The sequence below is a fragment of the Diadema antillarum genome, unplaced genomic scaffold, assembly GCF_040938485.1.
Source record: "Diadema antillarum isolate AM-2024a unplaced genomic scaffold, OU_Dant_1.0 scf00000099, whole genome shotgun sequence".
In the NCBI taxonomy this organism is placed as follows: domain Eukaryota; kingdom Metazoa; phylum Echinodermata; class Echinoidea; order Diadematoida; family Diadematidae; genus Diadema; species Diadema antillarum.
Genome location: NW_027270988.1, coordinates 3,801,072 through 3,821,795, shown reverse-complemented (window position 1 = coordinate 3,821,795; position 20,724 = coordinate 3,801,072). Strand labels below are relative to the sequence as shown.

General features: G+C 37.2%; 1 protein-coding gene across 1 annotated transcript in view; it reads right to left on the bottom strand.

Annotated features, from left to right (window-relative positions):
• Nucleotides 1–19,961, bottom strand: part of LOC139718792 (nitric oxide synthase 1-like) — a 34,039-nt gene extending 14,078 nt beyond the window's left edge. Inside the window, 15 exon segments of the mRNA XM_071630257.1 lie at nucleotides 3,570–3,628; nucleotides 10,241–10,345; nucleotides 12,174–12,377; nucleotides 13,605–13,627; nucleotides 13,730–13,763; nucleotides 14,433–14,627; nucleotides 14,821–14,922; nucleotides 15,030–15,204; nucleotides 15,595–15,734; nucleotides 16,239–16,380; nucleotides 17,135–17,226; nucleotides 18,360–18,389; nucleotides 18,392–18,524; nucleotides 19,073–19,203; nucleotides 19,947–19,961. Coding sequence (XP_071486358.1) covers nucleotides 3,570–3,628; nucleotides 10,241–10,345; nucleotides 12,174–12,377; nucleotides 13,605–13,627; nucleotides 13,730–13,763; nucleotides 14,433–14,627; nucleotides 14,821–14,922; nucleotides 15,030–15,204; nucleotides 15,595–15,734; nucleotides 16,239–16,380; nucleotides 17,135–17,226; nucleotides 18,360–18,389; nucleotides 18,392–18,524; nucleotides 19,073–19,203; nucleotides 19,947–19,961 — 1,580 coding nt within the window.
• Between the last annotated feature and the right edge of the window lie 763 nt (nucleotides 19,962–20,724).

Genomic DNA, 20,724 nt, shown 5'->3' with positions numbered 1-20,724 from the left:
TCAGTATTCTTTTCTCGGAGTAGCCCCATCATGCAGTGATTTAAACATACACAGTTATTCTTGGGGGTCCTGCAACAAAATAACAAAGTATAATCAATTTCAATGAAATAAACACAGTAACAAATCAAGACCATCCTGTTGGAGGCCCGCAGCCCACTCAGCATTTTATAAACCATGGAAATGATATGTGTAAATAGTGCAAAATAAGTCTTTGATAATAATAATAATACACGAATTCATTACATCATTTGATATAAGAGGATACCCTGTACTCATAATATGTAGGAGTACTTTTATTACCTGCTTTGCCGGCGTATTTTACTCTCAAGATTCTGTTCTGAATCCCTGCAAAAGTTTAGCGAAAATAGAATGTGAGGATGAGGTTATTAAGTGGGGATTTTAATATAATTATTTCTTAACTTATAGTAATCCTTCATCCTGTCTTGAGCAACGCAGTCATCTTACATTTTCTTATCGAAATGCGAGTGTGCATTTGTGTGTGTGTGTGTGTGTGTGTGTGTGTGTGTGTGTTTCTCTTACAAACTGGCAGTGACACTTAGATGACAATGGTTCGGTGACGGGGACATTGACGGTGCTTCGGCGCTATTTTTCGAACAGGTGAGATCAAGGCCTACCACTGATTTCACCAAATAGTTTTCGTTCTATGTGCGATATAATACAATGAAAATTTATTTTTCGAGGAATGTTTTTTTTTTCAGAATACGAAGTAATCCGACATTGTTAAAGGACAAGTTCACCTTCATAAACATAAGGATTGAGAAAATGCAACAATATTAGTAGAACACATCAGTGAAAGTTTGAGGAAAATTGGACAATCGATGCAAAAGTTATGAATTTTTAAAATTTTTGTGTTGGAACCGCTGGATGAGGAGACTACTACAGCTTGTGAGTCATATGCGTACAACAGTATAAAGAAAATGTAAAAGAAAATTCAACATATTTTCACTTTTTTCGCATAATAAAAAAGCACTTGACTTGCCTCTTTCTATAGGCAGGGGGAATAATATTATCCATAACATTTGTCGGTAACGAGTCAGGGGAATGTGTACTTTTTTCAAAAGATGGAATTTCGTGAAATTCTCTTTATATTTTCCTTATATTGTTGTACGCATGTGACATCTAAGTTATTCATACACTGCAGTAGTCTTCTCATCCAGCGGGTACTGCACAAAAACTTCAAAAATTCATAACTTTTGAACGGATTGTCTGATTTTCCTCAAACTTTCAATGATGTGTTCTACTAATATTGCTACATTCTCTCAATCCTTATGTTTATGAAGGTGAACTTGTCCTTTAAATACGAAATTGGATTGAATGGCTCATCTGCATTATTGAAGGAATGATGAATTCTCCTTAAAGTATCATCACATATTTGAATAATACATATATTTGTTTTTTTTTTTTTTGATATCAGGTACCAAGTGGATTATGTATAATATAGGTTTTCCCGGCCAATTTCGCACTTTTGTCAGTCCATTTGATAAAAGGTTCATTCAATTTAGCGGAAATCCTCGTCACTGCACATTCTGTCATTCAAAATTGAAACTTGTTCGTTCAATTTAGCATTTCGATCAATGAAATTCGCACATGTGCCTTTCGAATTCGTAAAACGGGCATTCAAATTGGCACGTGCTCTTCAGTCATTCAAATTCGCCAGCACTGGCGGAAAATGGTATTTCAGTCATTCAATTTCGCGTATGGGCAGTCAAATTCCAAACATGTTCATTCAAATTGGCGTAATGTTATTTCTATTTTGAAAAGGTGAGAACCGTGATTTATACGTATTTAAATGTGAATTTTTATTTCATTTACACACTATAGTGTAAAGCTATCTTTGACCCTAAATAACTCATGTTTGTTGTTCTGTTTGCCCCTCTTCTTTCACAGAACTATACATGCACCAGTACCATAGATTCGCTTCACTTTCTTATGTCCAGTCGTGGCAGCACGAGTTAGATACATGCGTATCTCTCAAGAAGACAGGGAAAGAATCATAGAAGCATTTGAGGGTAATAACCTTGACAAATTGATGGCTAGAGCTGATCCAAGAACTTTATTCCTAATGATGATTAATGCAATATAGCACCCACCAAATGAAAATAATGAAACATGCAGATGAAAGAAATAATCACGATGTAAATTGAGACCTCCTCCCAATTAATGTCAAAACAAACTTAAGATTAATGCATCTGTGAATGAAATAGTGCTATCGAACAATATAAACACATACACATATTTTGAAAGAACTGTTGCAAAGGTGATATCATAACAAAGAATGAATACGAAAATATGAAATGTTCAGATGCTTGCAAACCATACATACATGATGAATGAAAATGGAAAAAAGGAATAAAAGCATAAACGTGTCTGCTAAATTGACTGCAGAAAATGCGAAATCTTATGCCCAAGAATGAATTCGAATGAACTAGCGCAGCGTATACGTGATCACTTGACTATATCATGCTAAATTGAATGAACGATTTGCGAAATGGTGCTTGTCTTACGAATTTGAACTGAAAAGTGCTGATTCGAATGATATTAAAGGTAATTTGAATGCTCCAAAATGAATTTGAATGAAAAGATCATAAAATTGAAATAGCGAACATGCCATCTAGGCTAAATTGTGCTAAATTGAATGCAGCAATTAGGAATTGGACTGAAAAAGGTGCGAAATTGGCCGGGGAAAACCTATATATAATCATTAGGCTGAAGTTAATAATACCCTATACTCTCTAGTTTTCTTTTGTGGCTACGAATCTTAGTCCAGCTTTCTAATTCTTCGAATACAGAGCGCTGCCTTTGAATTCATACCTAAATTCATTCGTTTTATCTGCGTTTTCATCTTTTCTTTCCCCTTTCCTGCTTTACTTTGAAATGAAACAGCTTTCTATTAACAGTTGATATAGAAACATGGTCAGTGCGAAATCAGACACACAAAAAGACGGATAAAAGAACATTCCAAGAAATGATGACATCGGTCACTTTCAAACATTATGCCAAAATGTTGAAGAAACATTTTGATGCCTTCACAAATTTTCTTCAACCATAGTATACCAAGGTTTTATTCTTTGTTTTGATGAAGCAGATTAAAAAGAACGAATTAAGAAAGAACTCATACTCCTTTCATCATGACAATCTTGAAATCTAACAATCTAGCAATTATTATTTTGTACAGGGAAAATGAAAATGAGAAAATGTTAATAATTGTTGAATCATTGATAGAGAGAAAGATTTAACTTTTAAAATCGACAAACCAATGGATAAAGTTTTGAGATCATTACCTCATTTGGTTAACCGTATAGTTTTTTTTGTGACTAATTACTGTTCAGCGAAAATAAAAACATTACACTTGAAAATTACAATTCGAAACTTTCACTTTTTGTCTGATTAAGATAAAACCTTCACCAGTGTTTACCATTCCGTCTGTTTCATGGTACTCAAATTATCAAAATAAATTGAATGCAGCGTGGAGTTTCTGTTTTTAGGAGATTACACTCCGGATGCATTCATACTGCAAAAATACTCGACCCGGAAGGAGTGACACCCACCCACTTGGTTTGCTTCCGGGGTCATCCCTACAGAGCTCGAGTAGAAAGTTTCCAAATTTCTGCAGAAGACAACAACGAAAGACGGCTTGTCAGATTCTAAAACACGATTGCGCACAAGCAACGTCACTATCCATCATCATGAGGTGATATATCATGATAAAGATCACTTCCTTTAAATTTGTAATTCATCATCATTAAAGGTTGACTCTAGAAAATAGAATGAAATCTGACAAACGGTATGGTGCAGACTCTGTCAACATCGGACTTGAGCATAAAAAAATAATGTGATTTCAAACCCTCTAGACGATATTATGAAGACTCCATTAACGACACTCATAACAGCCACATGTGCAAAAATTGAATGTGCCAATAACTTAGCAAAGATGACCTATAAAGGGGAGCTATACTAGGCTTCCATTTGCTAAATTAATGCATCGGCTTTCTGCTTTTGTTGGTGGTGAACATGACCGAGGTTGATGGAAACGATAAAAACTAGACTTAGAATTTGTCAACACTGACAAATTAGGTGATCCGATCTGTTTGGAAATCAATGATGTGAGTCCTGATCCAAATAGGCATGACCATACATGTTTTATCGGTGTTGAGGGGACATTGGCTGTGTGATGTTTGGATTCTCATTTAGAAAAGGGAGTCAGACCTGCCATCTTTGGTACCGAATTTCGTATACAGTAACGAAGATACAGAATGAAGTACAGTATATAATATGACCTTTGACCCCACTTTGCACACCCAAGATGACATCTGAGCAAAAAGTGGTTATTTTGTGAAATGATTCTTGTAACATGGTCTTTGCGTGTGCAAAGTGTGGAAAAAGATAGGACATGTATTCACCAAGATACAGGATGAAACATTTTTTAGCTTTGACCCTAATTTACATAACCAAGATGGTGTCCGATAAAGTAGCTGTTATTTTTTTTGAAATAATGTATGTGACATGAACTAAACATGTGCAAAATATGGGGGTAATAGGGAATGTCTTTCTTGAGTTATTGCAAAGAAAGTTGCAAAAAGAAAGAAATATGAAAAAAATACATCGAAGCTAAGCTTTAATTTTAGCAAAGTGTTATGACGTGATTTCGATGTCGTATGAGTAAACGAAGGGCACATAACGATAGCGCAAAGTCTCAGCTACAACATATTAAAATCTAGGAGAAACTCACCGAAGGGTCAGTGAGCTAGTGCTCAATAAAGACAATCATGTCAATTTTCACATCTAGAAAAATTCCCTCCCATAGAGATAACACGTCATTACGAAGATACAGAAAGAAGTACATATGACCTTTGACCCCACTTTGCACAGACAAGATGGCATCTGAGCAAAAAATGGTTATGTTGTGAAATTCAATACATTAAAGATAAGCTTATTTCAACCACGTTTTTTTTTACATACCCAAGATGGTGTCCGATGAAGTAGTTGTTATTTTATGAAATAATGTATGTGACATGAACTAAACATGTGCAAAATATGGGGGTAATAGGGAATGTCTTTCTTGGGTTATTACAAAGAAAGTTGCAAAAAGAAAGAAATATGAAAAAAAATACATCGAAGCTAAGCTTTAATTCTAGCAAAGTTTTATGACGTGATTTCGATGTCGTATGAATAAACGAAGGGCACATAACGATAGCGCAAAGTCTCAGCTACAACATATTAGAATCTGGGAGAAACGCACCAAAGGGTCAGTGAGCTAGTGCTCAATAAAGACAATAGTGTCAATTTTCACATCTAGAAAAATTCCCTCCCGTAGAGATAACACGTCATAATGAAGATACAGAAAGAAGTACATATGACCTTTGACCCCACTTTGCACAGACAAGATGGCATCTGAGCAATAAGTGGTTATTTTGTAAAATTCAATACATCAAAGATAAGCTTATTTCAACCACGTTTTTTGACATGATTTCGTCTTCGTATGAAGAACAAAAGGCACACTAGCAATAGCGCAAAGTCTCAGCTACAACATATTAAAATCTGGGAGGAATTCACAGAAGGGTAAGTGAGCTAGTGCTCGATAAAGACAATCATGTCAATTTTCGCATCTAGAAAAATTCCCTTCCATAGAGATAACACGTCATATAGAGAAAAAGGTACATATGACCTTTGACCCCAATTTACACAGACAAGATGACATCTGAACAAAAAGTGGTTATTTTGTGAACTGATCCTTGTAACATGGTCTTTGCGCGTGCAAAATATTGGAAAGATAGGATATGTATTCGCCAAGATACAGGATGAAACATTTATGACCTTTGACCCTAATTTACATACCCAAGATGGTGTCCGATCAAGTAGTTGTTATTTTATGAAATAATGTACGTGACATGAACTAAACATGTGCTAAGTATGGGGCTGATAGTCATTGTTGTTGTTCATCTATTGCACAGAAAGTAGTAGAAAGAAAGAAAAATAAAGAAAAATTATATTATTTTATAGAAATTTAAAGGAGAAGCATAAAAAAATCAGAGAAAGATGAAGCTAGGAAAGGAGATTGAGACGAACTAAAGAAAAAGAAGAAAAAAGTGTTTAAAAAATATAAAAAAAAATATTGGCAGGAGTGAGCTTCGAACCAGGGACCTTAGGATTACGAGTCGGATGCGCTATGCAATGACCTATTTCATGCTCCATAGGCCCTGTGTATTAAGCAAAATGACGCTGCATCGAAACTACGTGCCATTTTCAACCAAGTTTTTTGACGTGATGCCGACGTCATATGAAAAAATGGAGGGCACACTTACGATAGCCCAAAGTCTCAGCTATAACATACTAAAATCTGGGGAAAATTCACCGAAGCATAAGTGAGCTAGTGCTCGAAAAAGATAGTAATGTCAATTTTCACTGCCAGAAAAACTGCTCTCCCATAGAGATAACACGTAAACTGGTCAAATTTTACAAGGATACTTTCAATCCATTTTTACGAGGTGATGACGTTATCCAATCAAAATGTTGTTTTTACATTAATGAAAGAACATTTCATAAGCTACAACATACTGAAATCTGGGTGAAAATTGGCGAAATTTAAGTGAGATACGCTCGAGTGAATTTGAAATTTGATGACGTCATTTTGAAAATTTACTTTTTTTACTTTATTAAGAAATTTGATATCTTTTCATCATTTTTTCAGTATCGCCAACCCATGAAATGACATGTACAACTCACCAGCTTTTAAAATATGTAAAGAAAATGGGGGGTCACCGTTCATCCTGACGAGTAAAATCAGATTTAAATTTGGCGGTTTTTTGGCATAGTTGCACTGTATATCGCCATTGACGCGCGCGCGGAATTTCAACTTTGACGGGCCCGTATGACGTCATATTGAGTCGGATTGACTTGAAATTTGATAGAAATATACCTTGGCATTTCAGACATGCGATGCGTGTGAAAAAACGGGAAATTTCTGTTGCATTTGAGCTGTGCGTGCGTATATATGCGCGCGCGTACGCGTCCGTCCGATTTTTTCAATTTTTCAAAAAATGCTCCAAATGGTCTGAAACGTGTGCAAAAAAAATTTGAGCTCGATTTGAGCATACAAATATTTCAACGCGCGCGTACGCGCACGTTTTAAGGCATAGATGAATTTTGAGAATATGAGTAGAATGCGCCTGACTTGAAATATATGTGACGTGAATTTCATTGAAAAACTCCATTCCATTAATGAGATATGATTGAAAATGTGTTTTCATATAATGACGTCATAGTGACGTCACGGTTGACTGATCACTATGATTTTACTTGCGCTGCCGTCTTTGCGATATGATACATATATGGTATAAGTTTGACATTGATAGGCAATGCACTTTCTGAGCTAACCTCTGCACAACTTTTGTCCAGAAATAAAGAAAGAAAGAAAGAAAGAAAGAAAGAAAGAAAGAATCCGTACAGATACAATAGGTGATCCGAGAGGATACTCGGATCACCTAATTACAGTGATGAATGAGCAAATAGCAAACAAAGTAATGACCATGCTGGAAAACAACGACAATTCTGATGTAAGTTGATGCTTATGATCACGTTTTAAAAAAGAGACTTTTATATTTCTTCTGCCGTTCGTGTCGTATCTCGCTCAGGGTCTGAATACCAATCACAACTAGAGATTGTAATTTGTCATCACTGACAAATTAAGGTGATCCGATTTTTTTTTTAATCAATGATTCGAGTCCTGATCGTAATAGGCATGACAATACAAGTTTCATCTGTGTTTAGTGACATTGGCCGTGTGAGGTTTGGATTCTCATTTAGAAAAGGGAGTCACATCTGCCATCTTTGGTACCAATTCTGTATACACTGAATAACGAAGATACAGCAACGAATACATATGACCTTTGACCCACCTTTACACTCCCAAGATGGCATCTGAGGAAAAAGTGGTTATTTTGTGAAATGATTCTTGCGACATCGTCTATATTCGTGTGCAAAATATGGCAAAGATAGGACAGGTATTCACCAAGATGCAAAATGCAAAGTCTTAGGTACAACATAAAATCTGGGAGAAATTCACCGAAGGGTAAGTGAGAGCTAGTGCTCGATAAAGAAAAGCATGTCGATTTTCACATTAAAAAAAAAATCCCTCCCATAGAGATAACACGTCATAACGAAAATACAGAAAGAAGTACATATGACCTTTGACCTCACTTTGCACACCCAAGATGGCGTCTGAGCAAAAAGTGGTTATTTTGTGAAATGATCCTTGTTACATGGTCTTTGTGTGTGCAAAATATGGGAAAGATAGGACATGTATTCACCAAGATACAGGATGAAACATTTATGACCTTTGACCCTAATTTACATACCCAAGATGGTGTCTGATCAAGTAGATGTTATTTTATGAAATAATGTACGTGACATGAACTAAACATGTGCAAAATATGGGATTGATAGCCATTGTTGTTGTTCATCTATTGCACAGAAAGTAGTAGAAAGAAAGAAAAATAAAGAAAAAAATATGTTATTTTATAGAAATTTGAAGGAGAAGCATAAAAAAATCAGAAAAAGATAAAGTTAGGAAGGGAGATTAAGACTAACTAAAGAAAAAGAAGAAAAAAAGTGTTTAAAAAAATGAAAAAAAAATATTGGCAGGGGTGAGCCTCGAACCAGGGACCTTAGGATTACGAGTCGGATGCGCTATGCAATGACCTATTTCATGCTCCGTAGGCCCTGTGTATTAAGCAAAATGACGCTGCATCGAAGCCACGTGCCATTTTCAACCAAGTTTTTCGACGTGATGCCGACGTCGTATGAAAAAATGAAGGGCACACTTACGATAGCCCAAAGTCTCAGCTACAACATACTAAAATCTGGGAAAAATTCACCGAAGCAAAAGTGAGCTAGTTCTCGAAAAAGAGAGTCATGTCAATTTTCACTGCCAGAAAAACTGCTCTCCCATAGAGATAACACGTAAACTGGTCAAATTCTACAAGGATACATTCAATCCATTTTTACGAGGCGATGACGTCATCCAATCAAAATGTTGTTTTTACATTAATGAAAGAACATTTCATAAGCTACAACATACTGAAATATGGGAGAAAATTGGCAGAGGATAAGTGAGATACGCTCGAGTAAACTTGTAATTTGATGACGTCATTTTGAAAATTTACTTTTTTTAATTTATTAAGAAATTTGATATCTTTTAATCATTTTGTCAGCATTGCCTACCCATGAAATGACATGTACAACTCATCAGCTTTCAATATATGTAAAGAAAATGGGGGGTCACCGTCCATCCTGACGAGTTAAATCGGATTTAAAATTGGCAGTTTTTTGGCATAGTTGCACTGTATATCGCCATTGACGCGCGCGCGGAATTTCAACTTTGACGGCCCCGTATGACGTCATATTGAGTCGGATTGACTTGAAACGTGGTATAAATATTCCTTGACATTTCAGACATGCGATCAAAGTGAAAAAACTGGAAATTTCAATTGCATATGAGCTGTGCGTGCGTATATGCGCGCGCGCGTACGCGTCCGTCCGATTTTTTCAATTTTTCAAAAAATGCTCCAAATGGTCTGAAACGTGTGCAAAAAAATTTTGAGCTCGATTGGAGCATACAAATATTTCAACGCGCGCGTACGCGCACGTTTTAAGAGAAAATATGAATTTTGAGAACATGAGTAGAATGCGCATAACTTTAAATATATGTGACGTAAATTTCATTGAAAAATTCTATTTCATTAATGAGATATGATTGAGAATGTGTTTTCATATAATGACGTCATAGTGACGTCACGGTCGACTGATCACAATGATACATTAGATTTGCCGTCTTTGGGACATGATGCATACATGATATAATTTTGAAATTGACAGGCAGCGGACCTTCTGAGCTAACCTCTGCACAACTTTTGAGGAGAAATAAAGAAGAAGAAGAACAAAGAATCCGTACAGATACAGAAGGTGATCCGAGAGGATACTCGGATCACCTAATGAAGAGTGGTGCGCCCACAATATTCAAGCCATAAGCGCAGACTGGCTTTTGGTATGTTTACAGTGGAGTGCAGTTAAATAAGAATTCATTGTAGGACTGCTTGCTCCAATTGGACTTCCCGCAGTGCCAGTTGGAGATGGAAGGCACCGAACCACGGTATGTCAGCTGGATCCTTACTGTCTTTGCTATATTTCTTGTTATCGAACGAGGTGAGATTGAAGTGCTTACCTCCCCGTTCTCCGGTGGATCCCCATTGCCAAAGGTACTTGTGACAACCAACAGGAGAGATTCGCTCTCAATGTTTTCTACGTCGTAGTTCTCCATGCACACCACCTTTTGACATTGTTTGAGGCAATTTGGAAAAAAAGTGACTTCATCGTAGACTAGTTAAAGTAACAAGAGAAACTACGACCGCAACTTGCTACGGTGCTATGTTGCTTTGTATGAAAACAGAAAAATCAGAGAAGTAGATAATGGAAACTTTGGGGATAACCTCACAGACTAAGAGAAATAATTATGGTTAACTGTTGAAGTTTAGAAAGCAAGGTGAATTGGCAATTCTGTGTGATGTACAGTAGTTGAACAACTTTCCATTCTCTTTGTCCACAGTAACTTACCAATCTCCTTCTTGTCCCTAAAACCTTTTTTTTATACCTGTTCTTGTTATATGAAAAAAAATGATGCTTCTACATGCCCTCATCGAAGGTTAAGAACTGTCTCTGCCCAAATATTAGAGAAAACAAGATTGGAAAATTTCTTCGTCCAACGAGAAGGGGGAACTGCTTAGCAACTACGTCTCACAGAGTTGCCAATTTTTTATATTTTCTAAACTTCAAAAGATTTCTAACTTTTCCCCAAAAAATAATAATTGATCTACTTCTTTGATATTTGATAATACCAGGAAAGATTTTTCCTTTAATATTGGAGGATTCATCTGGGATAGGAGTATACGATGCCAACTCATAAATCATCGAACATCAGTCTGGTTGTCAATACAGTCCCAATGAAATCAAATTATACAATAAATTATGCTCCTCAACACGAAAACAATAGCAAAATATGCGTCTCGGGAAAACCACAATAAAAAAGGTATTGTGGTATTGCTCTTTTATGAGAATACAGAACACAAAAACGCTATGGGCACAAACAAAAGCAAATATATGTGACCCTGCGTCACAAAACCAACAAAAAGTCGCTAGACACAGATTTTTAGTTAAGGGCAGATTCCGAAAGAACAGACTCTGAGTTTTAAAATGATGTATAACTCAATTGAAATGGACTCTCCTAACCCATCTAAATATTGGAAAGAAAGCACACAGTTTGGAAAAGTGTGAAACCGAGAAAAGAGGCTCTGAAATACAAGATCTATTCAAGAGCTTAATCTTCATCAAACCGTGGTAGCTGTGCTATGAATGGGACAAAACAGGGTGTAAACCACTGGAGCAACAACAATGAAGAGATTTTCAGATTAGGCTGAAATTAAACTGCTCCATTAACACATTCTGTTTATGACTAATACCAACTTTCAAAGCAGTAACGTAATCCCTTCAAAAGTTACTAGACCTGAAAATAAAGAGTGTGCAAGGGTTATCAAGAAATAAAAAGGGGCGTCTAAGACACACCTGATCTCTGCAAAAAAAAAAAAAAAAACTACCTACTCTACAAAAAAAAGGGTTGTAGAAAGACTGCTGGAAATGCATTTTTCCATTCATTTCATGATCCCTAACTTTAGAATAATGTAGAAGAAGGGTAGCTCTTTCAGAAAATATGAAAAACTCACCTATTTGGTTGACCCCTTTCACTTTTTTTTTTAGTCCTCACGTAAAATCAAGGGGTGCAACTTTGTTTGTTTTGTGATACACGGTCACATATTACATTATGCTTTGGAGATGTACTATCATAATGAGAGAAGCGTGGAGTAGTTAGGGAATATTGTCGTATGCTTCATTACTTTTTAGTTGGTCCTTCTACAACTATGTAAAGAAAACCCGATAATCTTATTAGGCAATTTGTGAAAAAATGTCTATAATTGATCTACACCCTCTGTATTGTGCTATCAGAATAACATAGATCCCAGTCTCTTCATTCCGATGTATTTTTAGATATATTACAAAATTGAATCGAGCTGAATCGAAATAATGTTATCAAAGTCATCATTCACCTTTGCATTAAATGCGTGGTTGAACATCTCGCATAACATCCTAGCAAACCTCTCCGAGTTGCCTGTCTCTGTGGCGTACAGAATGGTTGCCTTGACTCGCTTGGCCAGGGCTTTACCCATCAATCTTGTAACAAATATCACTGCCCTGTAACAAATATTCAATTCATTTCAGTTCAATATTTTCCACTCGTAGGGTGGAACATCCTCGTCAGGAAAATGCTGGCTTTCAAAAGGGTCCACAAGGGTTAAAAATACAAATATCATACATTCATTACATATACATATATATATACAGTCACAAATACAAATACAAATAACCCTGACATTAAAGTGAATCAGTCCATTAAGCGTGTATGGGTACAACGGTGAGTATCACCGCTGGGCATATCTTATTTTCCTTTTCTTTGAAAACAAAGAATAGACCAACAGAAGGACACCATGAATTAACGGCACGAACGAAGGCCATGTTATTCAGACTCAAAACATTCAAACCATGCTAGAGCATACAGTGCTAGAACATACCCCGCAGACCGAGCTAAAGATTATTTGCGGAGCGCAGGATTCTTGCCTCAATAGACTCGGTAATTACCCTTACACAATGAATATGGACTGAATAGGTAAACTTCATAACAACAACATTGTCTGAAAGCAATGGTGTGAGTCGAGCCGTTAAACCTTTTTAAGAATCTCTCTTGTTGATGTCTGCTCCACAGACTCTATTTTGACACGCACAAGACATAAAAATTCCAAACATTCTCATTATCATCTGTTCATTATTTCATAACATTATCTGAATGCAACAATAAGAATCAAATCACGAAACATTTGAGGAAACACTTCTTCTTGATGTACATTGACCTAAACAAGACAGACAGATTGACAAGACTTCTTCGTTATCATCAGTGTCATTGGTATCAGGTGTACCGTTTTATAGTATGAATGAAAGGAAATAGTAGCGATGCGCGTTCAGGGTGGTACACGAGGGGTTTCAGCACTTCGCTGCAACATGCTGAAATTCCTGTGCAACATCCTCAAATCTTGTGAAACATCCTCAAAAGCCAGCACCATGTTTTGCAACATCCTCAAGAATTTGCAACAAGCTTGAAATAAAATGTATTCAAAGATGTGAAGAACATGTGTGGAAAGCATAAGAAACATCAAACTACCTTGTATTTAGATACAGTATTTGTGTGCAAAACATAAGAGAGAACATTGAATGTAAGCAGCACAAAGAGAGATATGCTGTGAAATATTGCTTACTCCTACGTTCTCGTGATGTGCGCTCCGCGCACATACAATTTCTGCAATATTCTCAGATTCAGACCTTGCACCAGGCTCAAATTTCAAGTTTTGGGCCACCCTGCGCGTTATATTGTATGTAAAAGAAATTGAAAGACACATACCCACACACGCACACACACATTCACGCACTCTCTTTCTCTCTCTCTCTCTCTCTCTCACACACACACACACGCACCATGACTTGAAATGGTTGTGTCCTCACCTTCCAACGCTCTTGAAGGAGGAGAGGTGTTGTCTGTTTGTGGCAGCTCTACCTGCCCTCCACGCTCCGCTCTTCCACGGCTCATCCTGGGAACGAGTGGTACAGAAACAACAGATGCAGTGGAAATGTAGCACATTTTGATTGATGTATTGCCCTTCCTGGTAACATGCTTCTCACAACAGCCAGAGATTTACTTTATGTCGATTATGTAGTACAATGCCACAGCATAGTCAAGTTGACCTGAACCCTTCCTGTGCCATACGGGGACTTTGGACGGTGTCTGCAATTTTGCACTCAAAAACCCAAAGGATTAATAGATACCGCTAAATCCGGCAGACAGACAGAAAGACATACAGAGTGAATGGTACACGTTCTGCACAAACCTAGACAAAGAATGAACAAGTCACGGAATGTTAACGTTTCGCATAGTTTCACAAAAACTAATTATAGAATATATTGTGTCTCGTAGGCCCTTTATTTTCAGTTCGATTCAACATGATAATAGATGTTTAGTAGGAAACATTTTAAGTAGCGATGACGTCTTCTCTCGACACTCGCTTGAGTTGTTCTTTAAGATATTAAGTATTCCCGCCCCACCCCACCCCCAAAACAAAATATAGATTAAAACAAAACACACACACAAATCGTAAAACAGAAAATAAATATATTTTAGCTGCTGATCGTTCCCCTTTAAAAATCGCTGTTGATAGGTTATACCGTAGACAGTATGCGAGGAGGTTCCTTGCAGCACAAACCTGGTACTCGAAAGATGGTTTCAACTCGTAGTTTAGCATTTCTTGATGGAAGACCGGGGTAATGCCGCCGGACATCGGGGGGACGATCCACACCCAGTCCGCTGGACAACCGCCACGAAGCCTCTGTTCGTTCTCCATGTGCTTCATGAACGACTCCGACGCCGAGTGGTGGTCAATTATGGTCACGTTCATTTTCTTAGAAGCACAGAAAATCACAATTTTAAGGTAGAAAGATTAATTTCTCTCTCACAACCCCAGAATAGGCTTCAGATACCTACTAACAACTATGATTTTTATGTTTAAGACCCTTATTTTGGATTGTTTCCTGTTTAATAATTCGCTCAGGGAAGTGATACCATCCTTAAACTTCTTTGAGACAAACACTAACCTGGAAGCTATGGAGCACGGCCACATTGGTCTCAACAAGAGCCTGGTCCCTCCAGAGAGTCGAGTTCGTACTGGTATCCAGACCCATGCTTCGTCCCACCTTCTGTTTATAGACATAAGCAGAGGTCAAAGATCAAGATCAAAGGCATTATTTAGAGGCTTTCACAATTATTTGTAATGTAAAGTGCATGAAAAAAAAGTCTTCTATACCTCCAGCATATTCAGTCTGTTCTTGTCGCACAGGTCCCTGGCGCCGATCTCTGTGCCCATGTACCAGCCGTTGAAGGGACAGGCGGTGAACTCCAGACCACCGAGGTCGAGCATCATGTTGGAGACGGCTGGTACGGCGTACCACTTTAGCCCCAGCTCCTTGAACAATGGGTACCTGCACATGGGGAACAAAGAAATGTTATGCTTGTTAGCTCAAAGGGTTGTTTGACTTTAATGTCGTTTGTCGCGCCTCTGTATATAATCAAAGCTCGATTCCTTTGATGCACTTTATACAATCATAAATAATAGTCATACAAATGTTACTTAGACAGACATTACAATAGGTAATCTTACATTCTATTTCCAAGGAAGTACAATGAAATTAAACGAAATAATTTGTTGAACACCCTACGAGGATATTAGGTGATTCATATGTCAATGCATGTGCTTTTCCCGCCCCATCCTTTTACAACGGTATACACAAAACACCCACACGTACACGTACAAAAAAACAAAACAAAAACAATGGAATTAACCCCTTCATCCTTGTTGTAATACCACTCACTTTGGATGTTCAAGCGACACTTGGAGTAGGAGCTCAGACGGTATATCGAACATCTCTGGCTCCCCGCCATCGGCTTGTAGTACGAGTGGGAGGACTTCGAAAGGACCCCCTTTCCCTTTCCATCCTAGCCTTTCACACACCTGTATCAGTCGCCAGATATAAAATCATCGGTTTATTGAAGTCATTGAAGCCCTTTTTAAAATCCATCAATTCTACACTGGTAAAGTTGCTAAGCAAGTGGAATGGTAGTGAATAACAGTGCTACATTAATGGAATATGTGAGCCTCCTACGTCATCATCCATGTTCAGTGCAACTTTTTTTTTTCTCCAGAGTATTTAGTATCTTATCTGCTCAAGGACTACAATAAATTTCACAGATTTAAACATGTCACTATCGATTATGCACACTGCACGATGTGGAATCATGAAAATCATCTGGAGTCCTCTTTAAAGGGTTGGTATAGCATCTGTTAGAGTTGGTGATTCAGGTTTTAACTTTTTAGAGACAATTAGAAACGACTTATATGAAATGTTAAAGGGCAAACAAATTATTGCTAGAGGGAATTAAAATCGGTATTGAACGGGCTGAGATATCCCAAGTCGAATTCAAAGCTGTGTTCCTAATAAAATGGGATCCCACATACCTGTGTGAATTCTACTCCTGCAGGGTCTCCTACGATGGATCCATCTTTCTGTCTATACCCTGCGTAGCTAATCAGCTGGCTGTTCCACACCCGGAAGTCACCCCTGTGACCTTTACGATGGGGGAAGATCGTGATCGCTGACCTGAAGCACATAGAATTGAGTAAAATATCTGTTGTTGATAAAGTATCACACTTGAAGCTATTTGGTCACGTGAAAAATGTCCATGTTGTGTTTTGTCTCTTGTCAAATTATACAAGTAATACATTTTCCTGTATTGTTTCAATGTTCTATGTATAGTTAGTTCTTGTATTCTTTGTAAATGCTTTTTATCAGATATGAAAATAAGTAAAATGGAATAAAATAGGAGAAATGAAAAGAATCCGACTGGGCAACGATATCGAGGTCATTTATTAACTGATTAAACACATGATGATTACATATTATCAGTCCTAACATCTACTGATTTTATTCATCATTTAGATACCAGTGAGACTATGCCAAGATCATGATAAGAGTCTCCCTAGAACCCTCTGGAAGTTAAATAAAAGAGGATTTTGCAATGGTAATTGAGTCGATTGTATACTATGCCGTTAGTGGATGCCTAGCTCTCGGCATGTTTGTAATGCTACTGCATGTACTTGGGGGTAAGTACACCTCGTGATTGTTGTGTCAATGAATGTATTGTGGGAATGAAGGTGGGCAAGGGTGGGTACAATTTTTCATTTGTACCTTCCAGGGGGCATTTCATGAAGCATTTTAATGGGATGTTGTTGTTTTTCTGACAAACGGTTACAAGCTACTGAAATCCTTGCATCTGATTAGCTGAGGGCAAATTCGTCCGACAAACTTGTCGGACAAAACACTGCATGAAATGCCTCCCCAGGCCTATACTTACCTTATGTTCCCTTTATTCGTCGCATAATTCAAATGGCTGCAGAGAGCATCAAACATGTCACTCGACGAAATCGCTTTTCGTGCGTCAAACACCTTGGCAAGAAAGCAAAAGTAACAATGATTATGCTACAAAAGACTTTGATCATTCGTCTCCCTCTCTACAAATATATATTCTAAAATCGCAACCGTTGATCGATATTGTAACAAACTTGTCGAAAAAAGAAGCCAGCAGGAATCGAGACTATCATCTACAATTCCGGCCGGGACAGTGACACTTCCACCAGGCTGTCCCTGGTCGCAGGCAGTGACATGTTGAATTTGGAATAAATGCCTAGGCTCTGAAATTGCGATATTGTTGTGTTACGTAGTCCAAGACGGACAAAGCTTATGGAATAAAATGACCAATCTCTTGATTAGCAATAATTCTATTTCAGCATATACATTTATTATGACTTCTCAATGTTTGCCTCTAATCAATGTTCATTTCTATTTCAATCTCAGTACTCTCATTTTTTGTGCCTTAAGTTATACTATGAGCTTTAATTCATCTATAAGTGATATGTTGCGTTCGGTCTCTGTCGATATAAATATCAGATAATTCCTTTTGTGCTCAGCATGTTTTTGCTTTTAAACTAAGTGAATCTCAACCTATACGCACTTCTTCGAGGGAGGGTAGGTTTTATCATCTCCAAGAGTTGTTCGCACATTTTGTTGAACTGACTATATTTTGTAAATTTCTTTTCCTTTCATAGGCACACATTATTTCGTCTTAATTTTTACAAAAACTAAACTATTCATTATCAGGCATTAGTTGGTTTGCTGTTGTTTTTAATCACATAACCTTTACATAATAAACGGCCGAACGAAAATCGTAAAGGAATGTGGCTATTCTTTGATTGCATGGTCCGTTAAATGTTTTAACTCTACATAATGAGACACGTAGGGATATACTCTGTAAATGAGGAATTTTCCATAGCGACAAGAATAACTGAAAAAAAAAATTATGTGAAAAAAAGGAACGACTATCACTTTTCCACAGATTCTATGAATTCATAACTGTCTATTAAAGCCACATGCACTCAAGAACTGTTAGCGTATTTCCCATGACCGACCACGTAGACAGGCTTAACCAACAAAACATGCAATTTTACATTAACGTCTCATGTATGCAATTTATCTGTTCATTTATCTATTTTCTTATATAGACTTAAGTGAATTTGAAGAACCTGAAGGTGATTCCATTGAATGCGGCCAATATACAGCGAGATGCGTTTCTCCAAGCCGTCTTGGCTCCAAAAGTGAGCTCGGCCTCCGTCAACTCGTAGGTTCCCGTCTTCTCAATCGACTCGACAACGTCTGCAAGTCTCTCATTGTGTAGCTTGCTACCTGACCTGGATCAGCAAAATACACTAACACTACTTTTTTACGTCGATGTTGGGCAATTTGTCAATCAGTTGCAACACTAACACTACGTTGATTAATTGCTCTATGTGATATCTTGTCAACAGAGGTCAGTGGAGGTTGAGTGATGTTTAAGCTCTCCCATCGGTTTGTGTTCAAAATGATATCTCAAAAAAGAAAAAAAAATCGCGCTCCGTGCCATAAACTTACAACTACATCCTTTTCTTTTAATCTACAACGTAACTTGACAAGAACAGCAATGATCTCATTCTTCTTGTTTTTTTTTTTTTTGGCATGGAGAAGTATTACGAAGTGGAAGTGACTTATATTTATCCGCTCCTCAGCAACAGGGTCTAACCTGTATTCTTACGCATACAATCTGTGAATTTTTAGCAAACTTCGGTGGGTATCAACGTTATCAGTTTGGTCGTTCTGTGGTATTTTACAGAATATGCTTGAGTGTTTTTTTATGTATAATAGGCACACTTACTATTGAGTAATGAAACTATCAAGAAATACCGTAGAAACGTAGAGTTACCTTTTAATGTGAGCGTAGAACTGATTGACGAAGTCCTCGGCGTGAAGAAAGAGTTCCTCTTTAGTCCGGTCCCTTTTGCGTGGAGGGAACACAATAGATCCCATGCACCTCTGCTCCGTACACGGCCCATTCTGTGATAGGAATATATTTCAGCAGCCTTTAAAGGACAATTACAATAATGGACCATAATAACATTACTGATAAACTGTGTGGGAGGCGCGACGTACAAAAAAATTCCATCTTCAGAGTCTAAAATCGAAACAAATAAGAAATTCCCAAACGAAATGTGATTACTAATAATTTGTTTTAAAACTCCCCAAACCTACATTTGAAAACCTGATGGCAGAACACAAAGAATGTTCCACGTTACCTTCAGCTGAAAGTCATCATTTCGTCGCTCTCAACACGAACAGTTCTCTCGAGTGGCATTGAGGGAAAAATAAGTTTCGAGAAAACGCGTATTGAAATAACGTTAAAGTATAATACTTTTTGAAACCCAAACCGAGCAATTTCATCACGAAACGTCTTCGCGGACATGTCAGACCTGCAACATTGCAACAAGTCAGTAGAAATAGTACGGTAGATCTGTCAGACAGCTTTAATTAGAGACGCCGCCTCTAAAATACCAGTATTTTAGATTGTTTTGAGACTGAACATAAATAACAAGGTGACAAGGTTATTGCACACCACTCCTTCTTTCATCACACATATCCATGTTACAAATCAGGAAGTAATTTTAGTGTCTATTGGCGTGCAAAGAGAATGGGAACTTTGATAGTGAAACAGATGATAATATATACGTTCAGACGGTGGTCCTTCACTTCGAGGATAAGATACAGCATAAGCTCGTGTAGGTAAGTATGGGGCTTCATACGATCTCCTCCTTCATCGCGAATTCGGGTATTTCGCCGACTAAATGACAATTTCGTCAAGAAATAACCTTTGTCAGATTCAGTTGTATTATTACACAGTCTACTCAATTTTGAGAACCTATTTTGTGAAGTAGAATGCCTAAACAAAAGTAAATAACACCCCTCTATTAGCGACGACATCAACGATACTGAATCAGATGTCTAAAAAGCAGACATTTTCCATGTTTTTTTTTTTATGAGGGTGCGTAGCTGGTCATACTATAATATTGTATACTGTTTACTGTTTTAAGAATAAAGACGTCACGCCTGTGCGAACAATGTTCTTGTGTTGGCAGAAAACAGATTTTCTATTAAAGCACACTGTTAAGAAAATTATTTCTCCTTTATAGATATGACCTTATTACAAGACATCGTTCAAGATGATTTGAAAATCGCTAAAGTTATTATTACATTTCAAAAGGGAAATTAAAAGTAAGGTTAGGCAGACCTTAATCATCGTCTAATGTAACTCTCAATATTTACATCTACAATACTTTAAAGAAAAGTGTGTTTGTAAATGCACTTCGAATTTTTAATTAAAAAAAGCTTTTTCTAACTTCGAATTTTTAATAAAAAAAAAAAACGCTTTTTCTAAATTCACAATTTGGTTTCAGGAAGAAACATTTCACCACTCATGCTTCACTGACTTCTATGGATATCCAAGCGATCGATGATCAATTCTGCCCTTGTTGCTATAATTTTTATTTGACAACGATGTTTTGTTATGTAAACCGTCTCATA